A 19357-nucleotide genomic window follows, 5' to 3' on the forward strand; every position below is an offset into this window, starting at 1 on the left:
TCCAGGGGTGAAGAGGTTTCCTCTCACATGATTATTTCTCAGCTAAAAAGATCAGGCGATAGCAGGAGAGTTTCTCTTGGAAGTGGTTCTGAATTAGCGGTATTCTGGGTTTATAATTACACAGTCTTGAAGTCTAAGAGTATAAATACAGGGCTGTTTATTCCATTTTGATCTGATAATGAATGAAAAATATCGTGCATTTGACAGCTATTTAACAAAGTGGAAGAAATCAGTGCAGGGTACATGAGACAGTTAAAGCTTCTTGATAAATCTTCCATGTGGTCTAAGTAAAGATGCTTTTATTTTTTAAGACAAGAGAAAAAAAAAAATTCAACAAGGATAACACCGTGATGTCTGACTTCACCTCCTGTTTCCGCCCGCATGGTTACAAGCGAGCAAATCGTGACGGAGTGCGGCACATGCATGAGATCTAGACGAGCCGCGGATGAATCGAGGATGGCAGCCAGAAGCTGGATGATCAAGAAAGACTAATGGAAGGGAGAAAAGTTTTTCATGGATCTCTCTTGTTAGCGGCCACATGATCCCCTCCGTTCCTCTGGGAGTCGGTGTTACGGGGCTGGTGGTTGGGGGAGGAATGTGCTCCCGGCTGGAAAAGGCTCACAGTGCACAGAGAGGTCCTCGACGCTGCCAGCTCCACTGAGGAATGGGCCCAACCAGCAGCTGAAACACAATATTCCTCTCCAGCTGGCCAAGAGGGGTAGTATTTGATGATTTGGATCCGCAGTGGATTGATAATTTGCCACAGATCGGAGAAACTGACCATGACTACTTGCGCTATGATGCAAATGTCTTAATTCATTCGTGGTTGTATATTTTTATTCACCCGCTCCGAGTAGTCGTGGCAGAGTTTGTATGCACGGCCTGCATTCCTTGATTCACTGCTTGTTGAACGGTGTAGATTAAGTGCTTACTTACCTCTGCTACATAAAAGGAGGAGACAATCCCGTGCATGGCGAACCCTGAAGCCAAGGCCGTAAACGCTGCAGCCTTTTGACTGCGTCTCGTTGGCTTTTCTCTGCTCCGTGCTGCCAAAGAAAATCTGGTGTGGTTTTGAAGCAATATATAACATATCTGGCCTCGATGGCTGTGCACGGCACTGTGCAATGGAAAATGAGCACGCTCGTCTCCAGCGCAGCTCTGAGATGTAATTAAACCATAATGCCTCTTATGTGAGCATCTTGCGGTGGAGTGAAGATCTCATTTGACAAATGGGCCAGAGAAAATAAACTGGCATATCTGAGTCATGAAGTGGAGATTTGGGCTACCGACTCCTGAGCCTGCTGGTAGAGGGTTAGAGCCTCCGTCAGTCTGAGTAGGGAAGGTAGAGAAATCTAATCGTTTGTGTGTTGACATCTGAGGCATTTCTATTAAATCCCTGCTGACTGTTTCCAATGTGCTGAGGCATAGTAGTATTTATTCCCCCCTTTTATTCATCATAAAAGGGGCCTTTTTCTACCCAAAATTGAACATTTCGCGATTCGATGAACGCTGCAACCCGCTCTACCCACCGCACCAAGCGTCCCATGAGCTCTCTGAAATTGAAAAGTGGCAGCCGTTCAGGGGGGCGATTGCCAAGGTAAAGTTATTCTAAAGAGCCTCCAAATGGCTGAGGCATTTGCTCTGGATGCATCTGTGGTTAGCGCTACATTCACTTTTTCTCTCATTTGAGTTTCTTTTAATCACAGATGAAATAAAGTCCTTACTGTAGTGTGCTGTTTAATACCCACTCCCACCTTTTTCCTCACAATTGACGAGTACATCCGCTTGGCTCATTATCACTCGTCATGTTTCCATGTAACACGCTCGTAATTGAAACACCTCTGCTCTCGTTTCCCAACCGCCTTCTTTCTGGGGTGGCTCGTTGAGCAAATCATCAGTGGCGTCGCCTCAAAGAAACGCAGAACAGGCTTGTCGTTATGTCGGGGACACCGCAGTATGACAGAAAAGGCTGGAGAAGCATTCAAGAGGAACCTGCCATCCTTTCCTCTCTTAATTGACCCCTGCTGGCTGGCCCTCTACCCACTGACACACAGCTTGTGGTTGATGTGGCACTATTAGTTTAGGTCACGCAGGTTCTTCTCTGACAGAGCAAGAGTCAAACTGTTTCCTCACCTATTTGCCGTGTTTGCTGAGAGACGCCCTTAAACCGGAACAGATCTCTCAGTTTTCCACTTCCGCTGCTTCGGACCAACTCCCAGATTGCCATGTTTACTATCACGGCAGGCCACCTTCTCTCCGAGCTTAATTTTGCCAGAAGTTCCCCTAATGTGTGCTTGTATTTGTGGCCTTGGGTGTGGTGCCTTTGCTTATCCTCCTCCTTATGTTCTTAGAGCTGTGGCTGTGGTGGCAAAAACTGCCCGGAGCTTGAAGTTCACCCTCTGATTTTCTGTCTCTGAATGACACTTGACCACACTCTCAGGGTAAAGTTGCGAGCAGATGCAAAGTCTTTTCACGGTAACATGTATTTTCTGCTTAGACTGCAGAAGAATAGCCGTGCATCCTTCCTCAGAGAATGTGCTGTGCGTTGCCAGTATGCCATAAACACTGTTTTCAGAGGAAGGACTTTGATTGAATGTGGCTTGGCGGTAAAAGGACCAGACAGTGAAGCAGTGTGACATTAAGTACTCCATCAAATGCTTATTATTTATTATTAAATGTCTTTCCTGTAGGATGCATCTTGCTGCTCCCAGAAGTCTAACCTCTCTTGTTCTCTTTACAGCCGTGCAATTAAGACCAATCAGGACCTGCTTCCTGAGACCCCCTGGATGAACATCTTCTACGATGACTTCTGGGGCACTTTACTCACTCACACTGGCAGCCACAAGTCCTACCGACCCCTCTGCACCCTCTCCTTTCGTCTCAACCACGCCGTGGGCGGGCTGGAGCCGTGGGGTTACCACCTGGTTAACGTGGCCATCCACGGGGCTGTGACAGGCCTGTTTACCTCCCTGGCTCGCCTGCTGCTCGGAGGGGGACTGTGGAGCCTAGTGGCCGGCCTGCTCTTCGCCTCTCACCCCATCCACACCGAGGCAGTGGCGGGCATCGTCGGCCGGGCTGACGAAGGAGCCGCCCTGTTCTTCCTGCTGTCCCTGCTGTGTTACATACGTCACTGTAGGCTAAGGGGCCACGCCGGGTCCTGGCGGCTCGTGGCCTGGTTCCTGGGAAGCTTGGGTTGCGCCGCCTGCAGCATGCTGTGGAAGGAGCTCGGAGTTACCGTCCTGGCTGTATCAGCGCTTTACGACATCTGCATCTTCCACAGGCTCAAACTGCGGGAGGTTATCATGCTACTTTACAAGGTAAACAGTTTATCTGCACCCGGCGGGGCTGCCTTTCACATGTGTCTTATTTTGTGCAACTCCTTCAGAACCCAAAAATCTGACTTGGCAATTTGAAAAAAGATATATACTGCATGCATGTCCATCCACAACATTATGACCACTGACTCGAGAAGTAAACAACTTTAACCATCTTGTGACAATTCAGCAGTCATCCCCAGGTATGGCTGGGTACCAATATTCAGTACCATAACAGCACTGGTGCTGAGGTAAACAGTAGTAACCAGACTGAAATGCAACGCAGATTTTGGTGCTTCACTGAATTATTAATTACTTAGCTCTCTTTTGTCCCCTCCAAGAACTTTATTGAAAAGTACAAATAACAAAAAAAAAAAAAAAAAAACATCAGCGTGCCCCCTCAGCTCTACCGTTGTGCCGTCACATCGGTTTTTCACCTGCATGGATGGAAGTGAAACTTCAAAATGCCTAATGGTCAAAAGTTTGGCTGACTCGACACTGGAAACCTGCAACAATTGCTCGAAGGTGATATGATATGATGATAAAATTACCAGTTTGGCACCAGTATCAGATAAACCTTAACTATACCCATTCCTATCCCCATCAGGATTTAGCATGAAACAGACACACACACAAAAATCATTTAAGAAAAATTCAAAAAAACATTAAAAACATCACAAGGTTTTGACCTGGCCTCCTGATTCACTATATCTCAAACTGATCAAGTATTGAGGGATGCTTTGGAACAAGCCTGATCCACAGAAGCTCCTCCCGTCAACCCCTAGTACCAAAAAGGCCCCCACCAAAAACACCACAGGACACTCACAGAAGGTCCATGTCTATTCTCCGATGAGTCACAACTGTTTTACATTAGAGGAACAAGAGAGACCTACACAGTATTAGGAAGGTGGTTGTAATGTTACGCCTGATTAGTGTGTATATACAGCACATATGGGTGTGACTGTGTGTTTTATGTGTGTCTTCTGCTCGTCATCACAATGGAATTTCCAAACACGGAGTGTAGCGTGTGCTCAACTGTGTCAACTAGATCAGATTTATCACGTTTATTTTTTATTCCATGAAATGCAACACGCGTTGAGAAAGAAAAGCAAACGGGATCTGTCTCTTTGTTCCTGCACACGAGGCACCTCGTGATGTTTTACAGCCACGTGCATCCACTAATTCATCCGCTGATGGGTAATCTGAGCTGGACATCATTTCGAGGTAATGAAAAAAATTATCATATTAATAGGCAGACGGGACTTATTGCTGCAAGGTTCTCTTCAATCCGCGCGGCTAAACTGATTTTTCTACGGTCAAGAAAGACAAAACTGTTGAACATTTTGTGACCTGCCTCGCGGAGATTTCAGCTGCCTTAATTGGCTGTCCCTTCACGTGAGTCCACTTTAAATAGTCACATAGACCGTTACAAACTCCGAACAAAACATGTCGATTATGGACATGTTGGTTCAATTACACTGAAATAAAAAAATTATAATAAATAGCTAATTGCTCATCAGCCCGTTCATGAAAAAAAAAAAAAACGATACTAATGAGAAGCACGCTGTTTACCTCATGTTATAAATTAGCATCGGAAGAAACCATTTAGCTCATGTGTCTCTAGAGGCCCCTCGTTTTGTGTTTGTGGATTTACGGCACCGAACGTACGCGTTTGCTTGTGTAGGCACTTTATGCTGCAACAAGAAAAAGAGAAGAAAATGAAAAAGAATAAAATCTTTCAGGAGAAACAGCTGAGATACCGAAAAAGCCATCGCCATTTTAGATTCTCTTGTCGCTTTTGAAGCCCCCTGCCATTAAACAGCCAACAGCTCCTGTCAGAAGTATTTACTGTTTTCTGTCTGGTCAATGCGACACCCGTGATTCTCAGCCCGCTGTAGTAAATCCAGCAAGACGTGTGCACAGACGCGACAGGACGGGGCTCCAGAGGAGTCGATGATGGGGCGGCGTTTCGGCATGCTCCAGTGAAAAACAATTTAAGAAATATTAGCACAAGAGGCATAAGCAACTGCAAGAATAGAGGCGGCTGCAGATAAAAAAAAAAAAAAAAAAAAAAAAAACAACAAGGAGGGGAAATGGTTTAATTAAAGAGCAAAGCTATCGTCTCCTGTTTAGTGCTCAGCATAGTGTGAAAATAAAGAGTGAGAGCCTGCGCCGCTTCCCTCTCCCGTGCTGTCTTCTCACGATTTAAGTCTTATCTGACTCCCCGTGTCCTCTGGAGTACGGCCCATCCATATCCGCAGGCGGACGAGGCGTCTAACGGTTTGTCAGGCATGACTACTGTAGACAACAGAGGAAACGAGGGCCCGAAGGAGGCAATGCCTCAAAACAGAAAAAAGAAAATCCACAAATCCTCCTGGTCCAATTGTCTCTGGAAGAAGAATGGACCGGTTACAGTTCTGGTTCGGGCATTGAGGGGCGTGGGCTATAGATTTCTGTCACGGTTTGAAATGTGGTCAGCTAAATTGGCAGTACGCGGGCAGGCAGTTGTGCGTAAAAATATAATTTCTGTTCAGCGGTGAACCTAGTGAATAGTAAAATAGTAAACTGGCTTAGACTTCATCCACAATGGAAATTGTTTGGTCACAGTAGGTCAGTTGCACATAAATAGCACTCTTGAGGACCTTTAGTAAAATAAAAGAAAATAAACAACAACATGAACAATAATAAAAATTAAATAAATAAAAAAAATGGAATATAAAGATGTGACTTATATAAATATATACAATATATATTATAATATATTACATTATTATTAAATATGTTGTGTGACCTCTTTCATAGCCAAAAAAAAGAGCTCACTGACAATCTAAGATACATGCAGGTTAAAATATTTAAGTAAAAAAAATAATAATAATAATAATAAAAAGCAGCAGACTTGCATCATGTCCCTACAAGTGTTAATTCAATAGAACACAAACACTGGGATGACAAATTAAACCAAGAAACACACCAGACTGAATTAAAACAAAAAGTGTTTTTTCTTTTCTTGTTTTTTTTTTTGCTGCTCTGAGGAAAAGTCTCTCCCTCACAGTTGGTTAGTTTGCATTCAGGAGGCACACGAGGGACTGTGTGGGCTGTTAGGCGCTTTTGCAAAACAACTGGCTGTTTTTGAGAGGAGACTGTAGATATATATATTTTTTGGTGGAGAGGGGGGGTTTGCCGTACATGGCTTGGCTTTTCCTAACATACGACTTTAGCTGACAGCTGTCATTATCGCAGCATGTCATTTAGTCGCACCACAGACAACATAAAAGCGAAGTGCAGGCGGAGGACTGTCATCATCCCTTCAATCATGTTATCTTGGGAGGTTTCTTCCCTATAAGATCAGATCATGAGCATGTATGTTATCCATGAGTACCGGGGGCCCGCGGCCCAGCGTACTGCGGCATATGCATTTGTCTCTTTCCGCCTCTGTGGAGCGCGGCCGTCACTTTGAGTGATGGTAGGGGAAGGGGAGTTATTCCTCGGGGCGAGTCCAAACCTTCCATTGTATGCGGTGAAAATGATCACAGTGAAAATAAATTCACTTCTTCTTCGCTTTAATTCAGGCCTGAGAGCTATCAGGTGCCGAGATTTTGGCCGCTAACTCCCCGAAGCGGCATTGTGACGTTAATGTTCTGTGATAAGAGGGAAACTAGGCGGAAAAGCATGAAAACAAACTGTCACGGTGTCCTTGCTTTTCTTGCATGTTCTGAGTGCATAAAACCCATTTTTCAGTCGGACTAAAGAGGCCGGCTAGCTGCATGACTGGCAGGCTGTAATGGGCCGGCACTAAGTTTTATCACTCCACCCCCCCCTCCCCTACTCACACACACACACACACCTCAGCTGGAGTCATTTGACATTTAACGTTGGAGACGGTGAAATGGGCCCGCTTATCTGATTGTGGCACGCACTCAATTACATTTGAGTTTTATATCCGCTGCAAATCTCCCATTGTGTCATTACGGCTTCTGTGTGTGGTTTGAAGGGCAGAGGCAGCCGAGGCAAGCCGAGACAGTCGCTGTGAGTCCGTGCAGGTTCATAACTCACTTCGTCAAGACTTCCACTGCAGATTCTCTGCATGCAAATCAGGAGGCAAAGGGTAATGCACGGGTATTATCCTGACAGGATGCATGTGCGACGGAATTTGCATAACAGATCTCGGAACAAAAGGCGCTGCAATTAGAGAAAAGTGCACCCTTAGATTAGATTGGAGCACGGCGTACGGTTGAAATGGACTCATTTGCTTCATGTTGTCTCTTCTTGCAGGCTTTCTGTCTGCTTTTTGTCACTTTCAAGGGATTAAATAAACTTATGGCAACTATACACCGATCAGGGGCTGGTCTGGTCAGTAAGTAACAGCCACACTGATGCCAGGTCTGAAAGTTTCCCAGCAGAACATTGAATTGTCATAATGGTCATAATGTTATGCCTGATCGCTGTATCTTCTCAAATTGTTAGGGAATATTTTACACAATATTCAGTACGAACAGAAGGATGTTTGGTTTTAGTCCAACAAGAAACTCGTAAATTCATTGAGCTTTTTATGTCTTGTGCATGTTGTTGACTGGTGTTTGCCGTTGGTCCTTTGTGCACAAGCTGTTTTGATCCTGTGATGCTTTTCAGATTTCTTCTTCCCTTTTTCTTCTGTCTTTTAAACGTGTGAATTAACCACACAGTTGTTTTGCAACGCGCTCCCCATGAATTCCCCCTCGAGGACCCAATAACGTTTTTTGTGAACTGTGTTGAATTTAGCATAAAAACCAGTCCGAGCGCAGGGACTGCTTCTGCTCCTCCGGATGAAAAGAAGATGGCAACAGAAAATGGAGAGAGAGAGAGAAATTCAACAAACACATGCTTCGTGGCATCTTCTGGCGCACGAACTGTGGGGAAAGCTTTCATTAAGGGACGCGGAAAAAACGTTCGGATGCTTCAGTGACCTTTCTAAGCGAAACCATTTGCTCATTAGATGACTCAAAGTCACATATCACAACTTGCGTATGTTTTACAGAATAAGAGGAACGCATTTCTTTGACAGAGTACGCATCTATTAGGTTGCTGTTGAACTTTTTCACCCTATATGCTGCCGCTTCCAGAAGCATCTCCCCACCTTTTCTGCTCCTCCCTGCAGTCATTAGTCTGTCTGTGTTTAGAGTTGAATCCACCAGTGTTGATATCTGGTGCCGGTGTAAAACGTCAGCTTATAGTGAGTCCTAATTAGTTCTTCCAAGACATGTGCTGTCTTCAAAAGTGGGAAAAGACGGCCATTAAATTGTTTACTCAAGCTGACCTTTTACAGTGCTGATATTCTCCAGTTGCGTTGTGCCTGATTAAAGCATTTATTGCCATGTGTTGCATGTAGAGCTACTCTTAGGCAATGAGTTAATAGCGTTTAAATGTAACATAGTTGGCAACGGCGCGGTGTAACCGCAATTTATGTGGAAAAAAACTTTTTATGAGACTGTGTCCTGCACTGCATTAGTTAACAGGCTCATTTTCAGTAAGAGATACTCAAACGTAATTAGACGTCCTAATTGAGTTGAGGAAAGAATGCCTTTTAATGTGATTTGATTATGTTTATTCCATAGCATAATGCAATAAAGTGTTTGTTTTTTGGGACTCGGTGCTCTTTCTTTGTTAGTTGACCAATAAAGTAAATGTTTAGACAATTGAAGACAGAGAAATTGGGCTCAAACTCCAACTCTTAACTGTGGGAAAAACGAGACTTGTTTAGCCGTATAATTCTGCCTAAACATCTTCACCGCTTTTCCGTTCATTTGCTGCATCTTATTTATTTATTTTGAGGGCCCATTGTTCCTTTGTCCGTGTCGTCACGTCTGCAGAACACAGCAGCCCTTTGTCCACGTTTGAAGCAGAAAGAGAAAGTGTGGAGTGCACTGATAATATACAGGGATGAGCCCAAGTCCCCGAGGGGCTGACACTCTTGACATGACCGTGACGAGGACAATCCTTTGTGCTCACAATGCTGAAATCTGACGCTTTGAAAGTGTAAACTGGATAAAGAGGACTTATCCTGGTGATGTCATGTCAGTGCCGCACGTCTATCAATACCTCTTGAGCACACACGGGCTCAAATGCATCTTCAGAGAAACGTGAGACGTTCCCGATTGCTTTTGTCTGCGTCCAACATCTGACGACTCGGACTGACCGCCGGGGAATGATTTCCAAAAACTGGGACGAGACCCAGCTGGCCCTTAGTGAATGTCAAACTCGCACACTTTATCTTTTCGCACCTCCTGTTTTCTGTTAACACTTCTGCTATTAGTGCAAGGTCGCCTGTGTGTGTGCGTGTAGAACATGTCTGGAGGGTGACGGGGGTGACGGAGTTTACCTGGACTGTGCGCTCAGGTGTTGTGGAGCTGGAAGGGTCAGCGAGGCCCGACCTCTGGGACGTCAGAGATGGAGGAGGCTGGAAGGGCAGATGTGAACTCGGAGGACCTCTGCGAACACGTGTGCACATGTGCAGAGCATGTTGACATGTCAAGGTTTTTTGCATGTGAGCTATAGCGCTTGCATACAGAATATGACGTCTAATACACATCCTTGCTGTGTGTTCGATGAGGTAAAGGGTAGAGCTCAGCTCGCCCCATACATTCTTACCTGGGGCTCCGCAGATGCTCCTCCATGCTCTAATGGCTCCTGTCACTGTGTGATAGATTGAGCCTGGTGGGCTCAGCTAGTGCCCCCTGCACTTACCCACCTGCCTCTCACATAGGGCTGCACGCTACTAGGTCTAGGTAGGTAGGGGAAATGGGCAGTCAGATTCATGCGTAATAAAAACGTGGTCAAAGAAAAACAAACAGGGAATACAGATAGATGCTCAGGTTGTATATCTTACCAGAACGGTTGGACATTTGGACTAATATGTTTACTCTGTCTAACTCTGGATTAATTCAAAGGAGAGCTAAAGCGTGAGCGGAGACAAGGAGCAACACAAAAAAATACCAATAACAGTGCAAGGTGCACATGACTCCTTGTCATTCTTTTAATGTCTGGTCACATGCTATAGTATTATATGGCTAATGTTACGTCTCAGTAAAAGTCTTAGCGTGAGCATCTTCTATTTAGCTACATTTATCATAATTGAAATTAATTAAAACTAGGTTAAACTAACTGAAACTGAGGCTAATCCACTTTTCCAAATCCACACTCATTGTTGAGTCCAATTGTCCTTAATTTAATCTAATAATCCACATTAGTCCTGGTCTCACTGTATTTACTGCTACATTTCTCCATGTTTTTGCCACTCAGGGAGGCGTGGCCCCGGGTGTCAGTGCATACCCTCTATTCACTAGATCCTAAACTGACCAAGTATCTGTGGGATGGTGCACAGAGGCCTACACAATATTAGCAAGGTGGTCATAATGTTATGCGTGATCTCTGCATGTTAATCTCATATATTTAGTTGCTTTAACGTGGAGGTCTATGTGGCGGTCACCACATGACATTGTATGGCCCCAGGAAGTTACTGCGCAGATGAAAGCAAATGCAGTATTAAATGTGAAGACGTGAGCGAGATTTTGTTTACTTTGGATTAAAGCAGCCTAACTCTAACTCTCCAGTAAGCACACAAGCATAATGACCAGTATCGCCCCTTTAAAGTTCAGTTTGAAGATGTTTAGAAAAGATGCTGCTACCTCTGAAAAATAATTTGCTTCGGCAGCGTAATAGGCGAGACATTCCACACACAGGCGATTTAACAGGTTCTTTCGAAGCCTAGACGTCTTCTCCTTGGGGTAAAACCGGCCACAGTGATAGAATGTGCCTCGGGCTGCATACCGTTCATCAGGCCTAAGTGAACCTGACAGACATGTTGCCAGCGACAGCCAGCGACCTGACCCTGACTTTGCCAACTGTGAGAGGATGGAAGCCAAGAGAGAGAAAGATAGAACGAAAGATACTTAAAACGAGGCCTCGTGTTGGGAGAAAAACAGATGTGAGATTCTGCACGGGGGTTGAAATATTCCACACTGTCTCTCTGGTTCGTACTTTTTATAGTGGGCGTGTCGGAGAATCGATAGTGGCGTGTTATGTAAGACCTCGTCCCTGCAAAGGAATGTCCCTCAGCTACATTGTCCTCCTCTGTCCTTATAGTGCATGCATCAGTTGCCCTAATGGAGATGTGTATAGATTTGCAGGTCTGTCTTTTTCCCCAAATCGTTAAGCTCTCACTGAGGATGATTGAGTCTGAGAAAGTGTTACTGCTGAGAACGGCTTCGCTGTAATTAAAGCCGCCTTCATTTTAATGAACAGGGACTTTACTTTTGTTGAATGACCACTTACGTTTGAAAAGCTTTGGAGTATCTAATTTAGAGCTTCAACGCAAGTGAAATATTTAGGCATAGATTGGCCCTTTGTTTCAGTTTCTTAACCATAGCTCCTATTTATGGCTGCGTTTTATGGTCTCAGCAAATAAACTGGCATGTAAAATCACTCAGCCAGAACTGCATTACTTGAGACTTCCAGCTTCTATAGCTGCATGAAAGGACTCTGGAAAGGCCTCGAGTTGCGTTTTCTCCTTTGTTTCCCTCCTCGAATTATCTAGTTTTACTTTGGTGAAACTTAAGATGGCCACCAGTGCTGATGACACGCGTTTTATTTTGATGTAAATCTCAACAGAAAGTCGAAAACAACAAAAAAAAAATCCATATTGCTTCAAAGTGTTATGACAAGTTTACGGCACTCTGGGGAAATCTTCTCAAGTTCATCGTTTGTTTGCTTTGTACAGTAAATCCAGCTTTTAGGAGCCCTGATCAAAACAAGCGTGGTCTGCTCTCCAGATGGAGACGAAAAAAAATAAAATCATTCAGATGCATAAATATGGCACTCCGCCACAGTGTACGAATAAGAAAAATAAAAGGAAACAAATTAAAGCCTATTGGAAATCCTCCCCCTCCTGCTTCATGTCATCGTGTCCTGTAATGATCCGACGGAGCTGAAGTGGTCCAGCCAAATAGGCCATAAAAGAGCTCCATTTTCCAGCAGAGGTTCTATCATCGCATGGGTGTTCCTGGCTCAGGAGGGATGAGGACTGGAGAGGGCATGTGCAAAAGAAATGGAAGGAAAAAATGTGTTAAAAAGAGGAGTGCGGGGGATAGTAATGGATGGGACAGCCGAGGGACTCTCACACACTTGTAGATATTTTCAGGGGGCGGTGAGGTACTTCTGTCAGATGGCCTGTCACTGCCTATGAGCCATCAGCCGCTGGATGCTCTATTTTAGATTACACAGGCCAGGGATAAAAAGCTGGTGCATAATAAATTCAGGACATCAGTCAGTCGTGGAGATTCCTCTCTGGGCCACTGTGCACATTACATATTTCTATTTATATTCATGGTTAGTTCATATTTAAATGCGTATCTATCCTGAAGTGAAAACACACACAAATTCAGACATGAACTGACTGGCACTAGTCCCCCCAAAAAAACACAACGCCACACAATTTTTTCCCAATCCCAGCTCAATGTGAGTTAAACAGGAGTACATTTAGCACTGATATTAACTATTAAGGCAGACTCTGAGTGCAGTGTGCTTCTCTAGCTAGCTACTCGTATGTCTTTCTTCTGTGAACGTCCTTTCATTTTGCCATCTGTCCAAGTTGGCTGCTGCCACCAAGGTGTCTTTTCTATTGGGGGGTTATTTAGCTCAATTAAGCTGTGCATGTAAACACTGAGTGTCACTCTACTCACGCTCTCTCTGCTGATGTGTTTAACTAGCATTTAAACGCGCTGATTCATGAGTAGCCAGAGAGCTCTCCTACAATTTACACAACTCCAGTACCCTTTGTGATTGAGCCCGTGGAGATTGCAGGCCGTGCTTAACTTGCGCTCTCGGGCCGTTTTCCCCTCGTTTCTGCTCTTACAGTACTCTCTAATTGTTTTCCATTCTTTCTCATTTAGCTGCTGAGTTGCAGTTTTTGTTCTTAAACATTCAGTCAACCACGTGAACTAAATGAACTCCGGCCCACGCCCAGTTCTAATTTCTCCTCCGCGACACACTGGAATGATTATCGCGGCAGTAAAAGCGAAGCCACACGAGACGATGGACTAGCTGTAAACATGGCTGCAGACTGTGGAGGGAATCGTTCTCAACAATAGGATCCGGAGAAGGAAGTCTTGAGACTCGATCGTTTGTGTGACAAACGACAAGTTAAATTCTCTTCAGGACACATAATATGACTGATAACTGCTGCTGTAACACTTATACAAGTTTAACTCTGCAGGAGATGAAGTTTGACGGAAGTAAATGTGACTTAATACGTGGACAAAATGCAAAAAAAGAATAGAATAAAGCATCATTGCAAAACACAGTATGGTGCAATATGATTTGGTGTACAGCTCTGCACAATGCTCAGTATAAATGTAATAAAACAGCATTTAAAAGATAAAAAGAAACAGTATAGAGACAAAAAAAATATCTAAATCAAAATGTAATGGAATATATATACACTATTTTAAATGAATTGAAATACACATTAACATGAATATGAACATATTTTAGTAAAGGGATAAATGGAGGTTGCATGGCCACCGTTGCACATGTTTGAAATAAAAAAAAAAAATTTAACCTTTTTATTATTTGAATAGCTTAATATTGAATGCAAGATGATAATAATAATGTATATTTATAAATAGCACAAGGCCGAGTTTAATATAGAACACATATAGTAGGCAGGGGAGTCCCTACTTAATCCCTCCACCCCTGATCTACAGTACAGTGCAAATCTAGTACAAATCCAGTTTAGACATGAGTAATAGGTTATTGTAAAAATGCACATCTTTGCTCAATGTCCAGATTCAATAACCTCAGGGTACAGCACCATAGATTTGAGTTATATAACTCTATAGCTATGAATTTTTGTTTTATCTGTTGTTTTTTTAATCTCTCTAGAGCTCCTTCTTTCAGTGGCCATCTTTGTCTTTTGTCTTTTAAAAGTTCAAATACAGAGCAGTTCTACTGTGCTTAGATGGCTCCTGTGATTCTGAAATAACATCATGATGATGTTACATCCTGCGAATCCCAATGGAAAGTTTTTCATTGGCTTTTGGGACAGCTAAACTGGCCTGCAGCTATCCACTCATAACTGGATGCGTCATCCTCCAACCTGCCTATGATACCTCCAGTATTAAGTCATTATAGCTCACATTTAATAGAACTACCGCTGTCACTAACAGCTTTATGTATATTAATTATCAAACTGTCATGAAACCTGCATCAGCTATATCTGGTATTTTTGTCTCTAGCCGTTTGGTCCCACCTTATGACCTAGGTCACAGGTGTCAAACATGCAGCCCGTGGGCCAAAAGAGGGTCAGATCTGAGGGTCAGATCTGGCCTGCGGCTCGAATTTGCAAAGTGTGAAAATGACAGAAGACTGCACAGTTTGTGCCAGTTCTGGTGGCTCAAGTCCAGGTTGTTTTTTTGTTTTTTTGACCCTAACCCATAAAATTTAATTAAAAAATCACAGGGAAGGGAAACATGACAGAATAATCAATAAGCTACTAAGTGCACCTAAAATAACATCAAAACTAAATGTGGGTATTAATCAAATTATATAATGTGACAGCTTTCAGTTTTCAGGTTTATTTTAAGGACTGATTCATAATTCGATGTATATGTTTACGTATTTGTCAGTTCTATAAAACCGATGAGAGTTGCAGAATTTGGTGATCGATGACACGTCTTATACTACCTTCAGATTGCTTTTCTTTTCTTTTTTTTCTGTTTTTCTGTTTAGAAGCATTTAAGTACCAGTCACCCGTTCCCTCATCCACCGGCAAAAAGCGGTGACGTGACGGTTCAGCTCGGACTGAATCTTGACCTTAACCACTTGACGCTTGCGTCTGCTCATCATCATCTCACACCCGCAGGCTCCTCTCATGCTCGTTACTGTTACTAGCCAATATAAACAGCAACAAATGGCGCACTGTCGCTGAGATGCGGCGGCCGGCTGCACCACGTGGCACCAGAGAGCTGTTTTCAAGAAGTGGTTCAGGGAAGAAATAAAAAATGCATTGGGAGCTTTTTTTTTTTTTCTACATCCAGCATCTGACATGCTTCTGAAAGTCAATCTGCTTAGCATTGGACACCAGCTCTGGCTTTGTGTCATTCATGCACTGTAGGAGATTACCGCCTCTCTAAACATCGCAGTGCGATGTGCTTTGATCTCCCAAATGCATAGTAATGACTTGGAATCCATGCGTGCACAGGACAAATCTGGTTTGGACACAACATGCCTCGGAAACAATGCATCTCTTTTCTATTTATTCCTGGAGAGCTGTACGTGGAGCACAAGATAGCTCCAAGAAAAATAAATTCATGTCCCCCTTCCTCCTTAGAGCTTGAATCGGCGTCTTGTCTTGTCACAGCAAATTTGCAAGCGGCGGTCACACAGTATCGTTGGCCATCGCAGTCCAAATAAATATGGGAAACGAAAGACGTCAGTTTATTTTTTAAACAATTGCTGTGGTTTCACTCAATGAATATCTTCTCGGAAACACTAAGGGTTTGCCTTTGAGTTTTGTTTTCCGTTGTCATTATGTCTTCCTGACCCTTTCGCCTTTTCACAATACGACTTGAATAATTTGCTGCGAGCTCTAATGGAGATGGATTTCGGCTCGTTTCACTCGATGTGCTTTTTACTTGATGAATTGCGATGTGTGTCAATGGGTCGAGCTGTTGCACCGGTTGAACTCGGAAGCGGTGAACTCAAGCGACTTTCGGACTAGCTAGCGAAAATGTCTTCTGCAGATTCTTTCAGTAACCACTGGCAGTTTGGCGAAGTGGAGGATTTTCATTAATGATGTGCTGCTTTTCTCACGCCATCCTTTATCTTCCATTTGTCCCCCTGTAACACTCCCTCAAATGTCAACCGTGCGTTCACATGTCATCCCCTCAAGAAGCCCTCTGAGAGGCTGCACTGAATGAGATGCATCATTCCTGTGCTATTAAGAGATCTATAGATGCCTGATTGCGACTGATGACAGAGTGAATGTTCTCTGATTATCGCTGGGGGAGAAGGGAACCTTTTCTGACCCCGAAAGCGAGCAGGGTCCTCTGGCTTCAGCATGAAATGAAGACAATTCGTGGCGCGAGTCGGACATTTTAAATGCAAGTGTGTTTAAAGAGCGAGGCGGTCTGGAATGCTGAATGAAGGTTTTTAAAGAAATGGATCCTGTGTTGGTTCAGTGATTATGGTTAATAAAAGCTGACCCAGACAGCATAATTTGGCTTGTTTTACAACGTCTTGGTCGGAAATATCCTTGCTGAGAAGATCACATAATTTTTTGCTTTTTCCCACATTTGCTGGTAGACAGTTGTTCAGTACTTAAAAGTGAAAATGCTCTTTTCATGTTTAGATTATTAGTACATTTGAAGTGAGATAGAGATTTTTTTTTCGTCAACAAATTCCAGCTCATCACAGACTTAATTCCAGAGCTTTGCTGTTTTGTTTTTTTTAAATGGATCCTCTCCAGTCTTTGGGCTCTGTCAATCTGCCAGCCAGACCAGCTGACTCTGGAGGTTTTTCCTGATGGGTTCATGCGGGTTAAAAGCTTTGATCATGAGCAGTTCGAGTAAGGTCCACTGTAAGGTTTGACCCCCCTCGCACCGTGTGGTTCTGCAGCAGTTCACTTGACTTTAAGTCAAGCAAATGAAGCGTTGCCGCAAAAGCCGCACATGCAGTCATTTATAGAGGGGCTATGAAGTCGTGACGGCATCCGTGTAGGTTTAGTGTTTCTAGGAATGATCAATCATTGCATGCGGTTGGAAATGATCTGCAGCTTAATTGCATTAGTTCAGAGATGCTTTGGATCTTCTTGTGTTCACTACCCTTATTTCCTTAAATATATATTGTATCTGCAAAATAAAATGTAGTTTTACAGTTTACACCATAGGTCTACTTTGGTTGATTAGACATTTTTTTGTATATATATATATTTGATTTACCCCACAAACTTAAATTTCTTCAGATACACATTAACATGAACCCAACACATTTTGGTAAAGGAATAAATGGAGGAAGAAGACGTCAGCACTTCACTCATTCAGCGATACAGGAGCTGTTGCAACATCACACCTTCACACACGGTGTCATACTAGGTGAGACCTGTCAATCTAAGCCTCCTGTACACAGTTGAACTGGCCCCTATCCATACTGAGCTAATCCCGGGGCCGCATATTATATGCTGACTTTGTCACGTGCCCCGGAATTGGCCGAGAACCTATTCGGTCCCCAGGGATATCCCAGAGGCTCACTGCAGAATTAGCAGAGGAGACGCTAACAGTGCAGCCGCTAACATTAGCTATGTTTATGCACAGCCACCCTACTGTTGTTTGAAAAATAATGAATATTTGTACCTGTGCATTATTTGAATAGGTTAATATTGAATGCAAAAGGATAATAATATTTTATATTTATAAATAGCACTAGGCTGAATTATATATAGAAGACATGTAGTAGGTAGGGGGTCCCTACTTAATCTCTCCCTCAGTTTGGGGTCATTGGTCTGAAAAACGCTGGCTTACACTATGAGATCTTGATTACATTGTGGCTTTTTAGACTTTTAGACTTCAAATCATTTTTTTCTGCACAGGGTTTGCACTGTTAATTGCAAGTTATCCAACCAGATTCATGCATCCATACTAGCCCATCTCCATTGGTTGTTGTGGTAAAGAAATAAATGTCCATAAACACATAGTTGCACTTTTGACAATAGAAGCCATTAGACAGATTATTTAGGCATCTGACCTCAGATTGTTGCCAACAGTAGCATGGACTCTGCTGTGCATCTCCATAACTCCACCTCTGGAGATTCACCCAAAAGACTGTAAAATGTAATAAATTTAGTTTCAACGGCAAAGCAAATACAACAAGATGCATTGTAAAAATCCAGTTCGGATCAGATTGGAATTGCATTCCATGTCTGAATGGGGTTTTAATCTTATGGCTTTCTAAAATCAATTTAGATACAATCTGGAAATACAAAAAAAAAAAAAAAAAACAGTCTGTGCAACGTTTTTGTTATCGTGACCCAGCTGTTGGTCATCCATAACTGGTTGTTAGGAGGTGAATAGTTAGACTTCTTATCTTGTTTTTTTCTTGCTAACAATCAGGTTTTACACCCAAGGGTTCTTTACTGCCCCGGGTGGAGGGGGCTCACAACAGCTGCAGCTGATAAGAAGCAGAAAAGATAGATGGTGAATTTGCGGTTCATCGGCCACAAGCTTGATTAGTTGATCCAGCAGCAAGGACACACAGAGCGTACTGTATATCCATCCGTCAAACCTGTGGAAAGATTTATGCAGACTTTAAAGGAACTCTTACCAAATGTGTGCTTTGTGCGAGTGTGTGCGCGTGTGTTTCCGTGGATGAAGGCTTTGATGGTGGTAATGCTCTCTGATTGGTACCCTGAGCTCATTTTCACTTCCATTACAAGTCTATCAGTGTGGGGCAGGATCTTGATGAAAGGCCCTCTGCAGACAATTGATCTCAGTAACGATGTAGGGGAGGGGATAGGTCAGACATGCCACTTCTTTCACGGGATTGTCTCTGTGATGCTCGCCGGAGTGTGAGCCAGTCACGGCAGCTTGATGGGCTAGTTAGATTGTGTCGTTTGATGGGTTCTTCTTAAAATGCTGTTGAGGGAAAAAATTTGGTGCCCATCAGCCGATTATGTAAAATCTCCGTGGGTAACCCAGAGAATGCAACACTTTCCTCCCACTAATTATTATTATTATTTTTTCAGGGGGCTGTTAAAAACATTTTTAGATTGAGTTTTCTCATTCTTCTCATTCAAATGAACCTAATCAAACTGTAAAGGCGAAAAGGCAGGCGCTGGCACTGAAAGGGACTTCATAATTGGCCTGTTTTGCATTTCATCTCCAAGGATATTTTATTCACACGCCTGCCTTATAAAGCCTAAATTGTTTCGGTTCTGAACTGATTGCGCCTGGAACACAAAAGAGAAGAAAGGGGGAAAAAAAACACAAAAAACACTGCCCTCATGCCTCCTGTGGGGT

General features: G+C 43.3%; 1 protein-coding gene across 1 annotated transcript in view; it reads left to right on the forward strand.

The window, feature by feature from the left end:
• The window catches only part of tmtc2b (transmembrane O-mannosyltransferase targeting cadherins 2b), a 93281-nt gene that overhangs the window by 37912 nt on the left and 36012 nt on the right, over positions 1-19357 (forward strand). The window contains exon 2 of the mRNA XM_047596238.1: positions 2741-3317. Coding sequence (XP_047452194.1) covers positions 2741-3317 — 577 coding nt within the window. The remainder of the gene's footprint in view (positions 1-2740; positions 3318-19357) is intronic.

The sequence above is a fragment of the Mugil cephalus genome, chromosome 10 (genome assembly GCF_022458985.1).
Source record: "Mugil cephalus isolate CIBA_MC_2020 chromosome 10, CIBA_Mcephalus_1.1, whole genome shotgun sequence".
NCBI classification, from domain to species: Eukaryota; Metazoa; Chordata; class Actinopteri; order Mugiliformes; family Mugilidae; genus Mugil; species Mugil cephalus.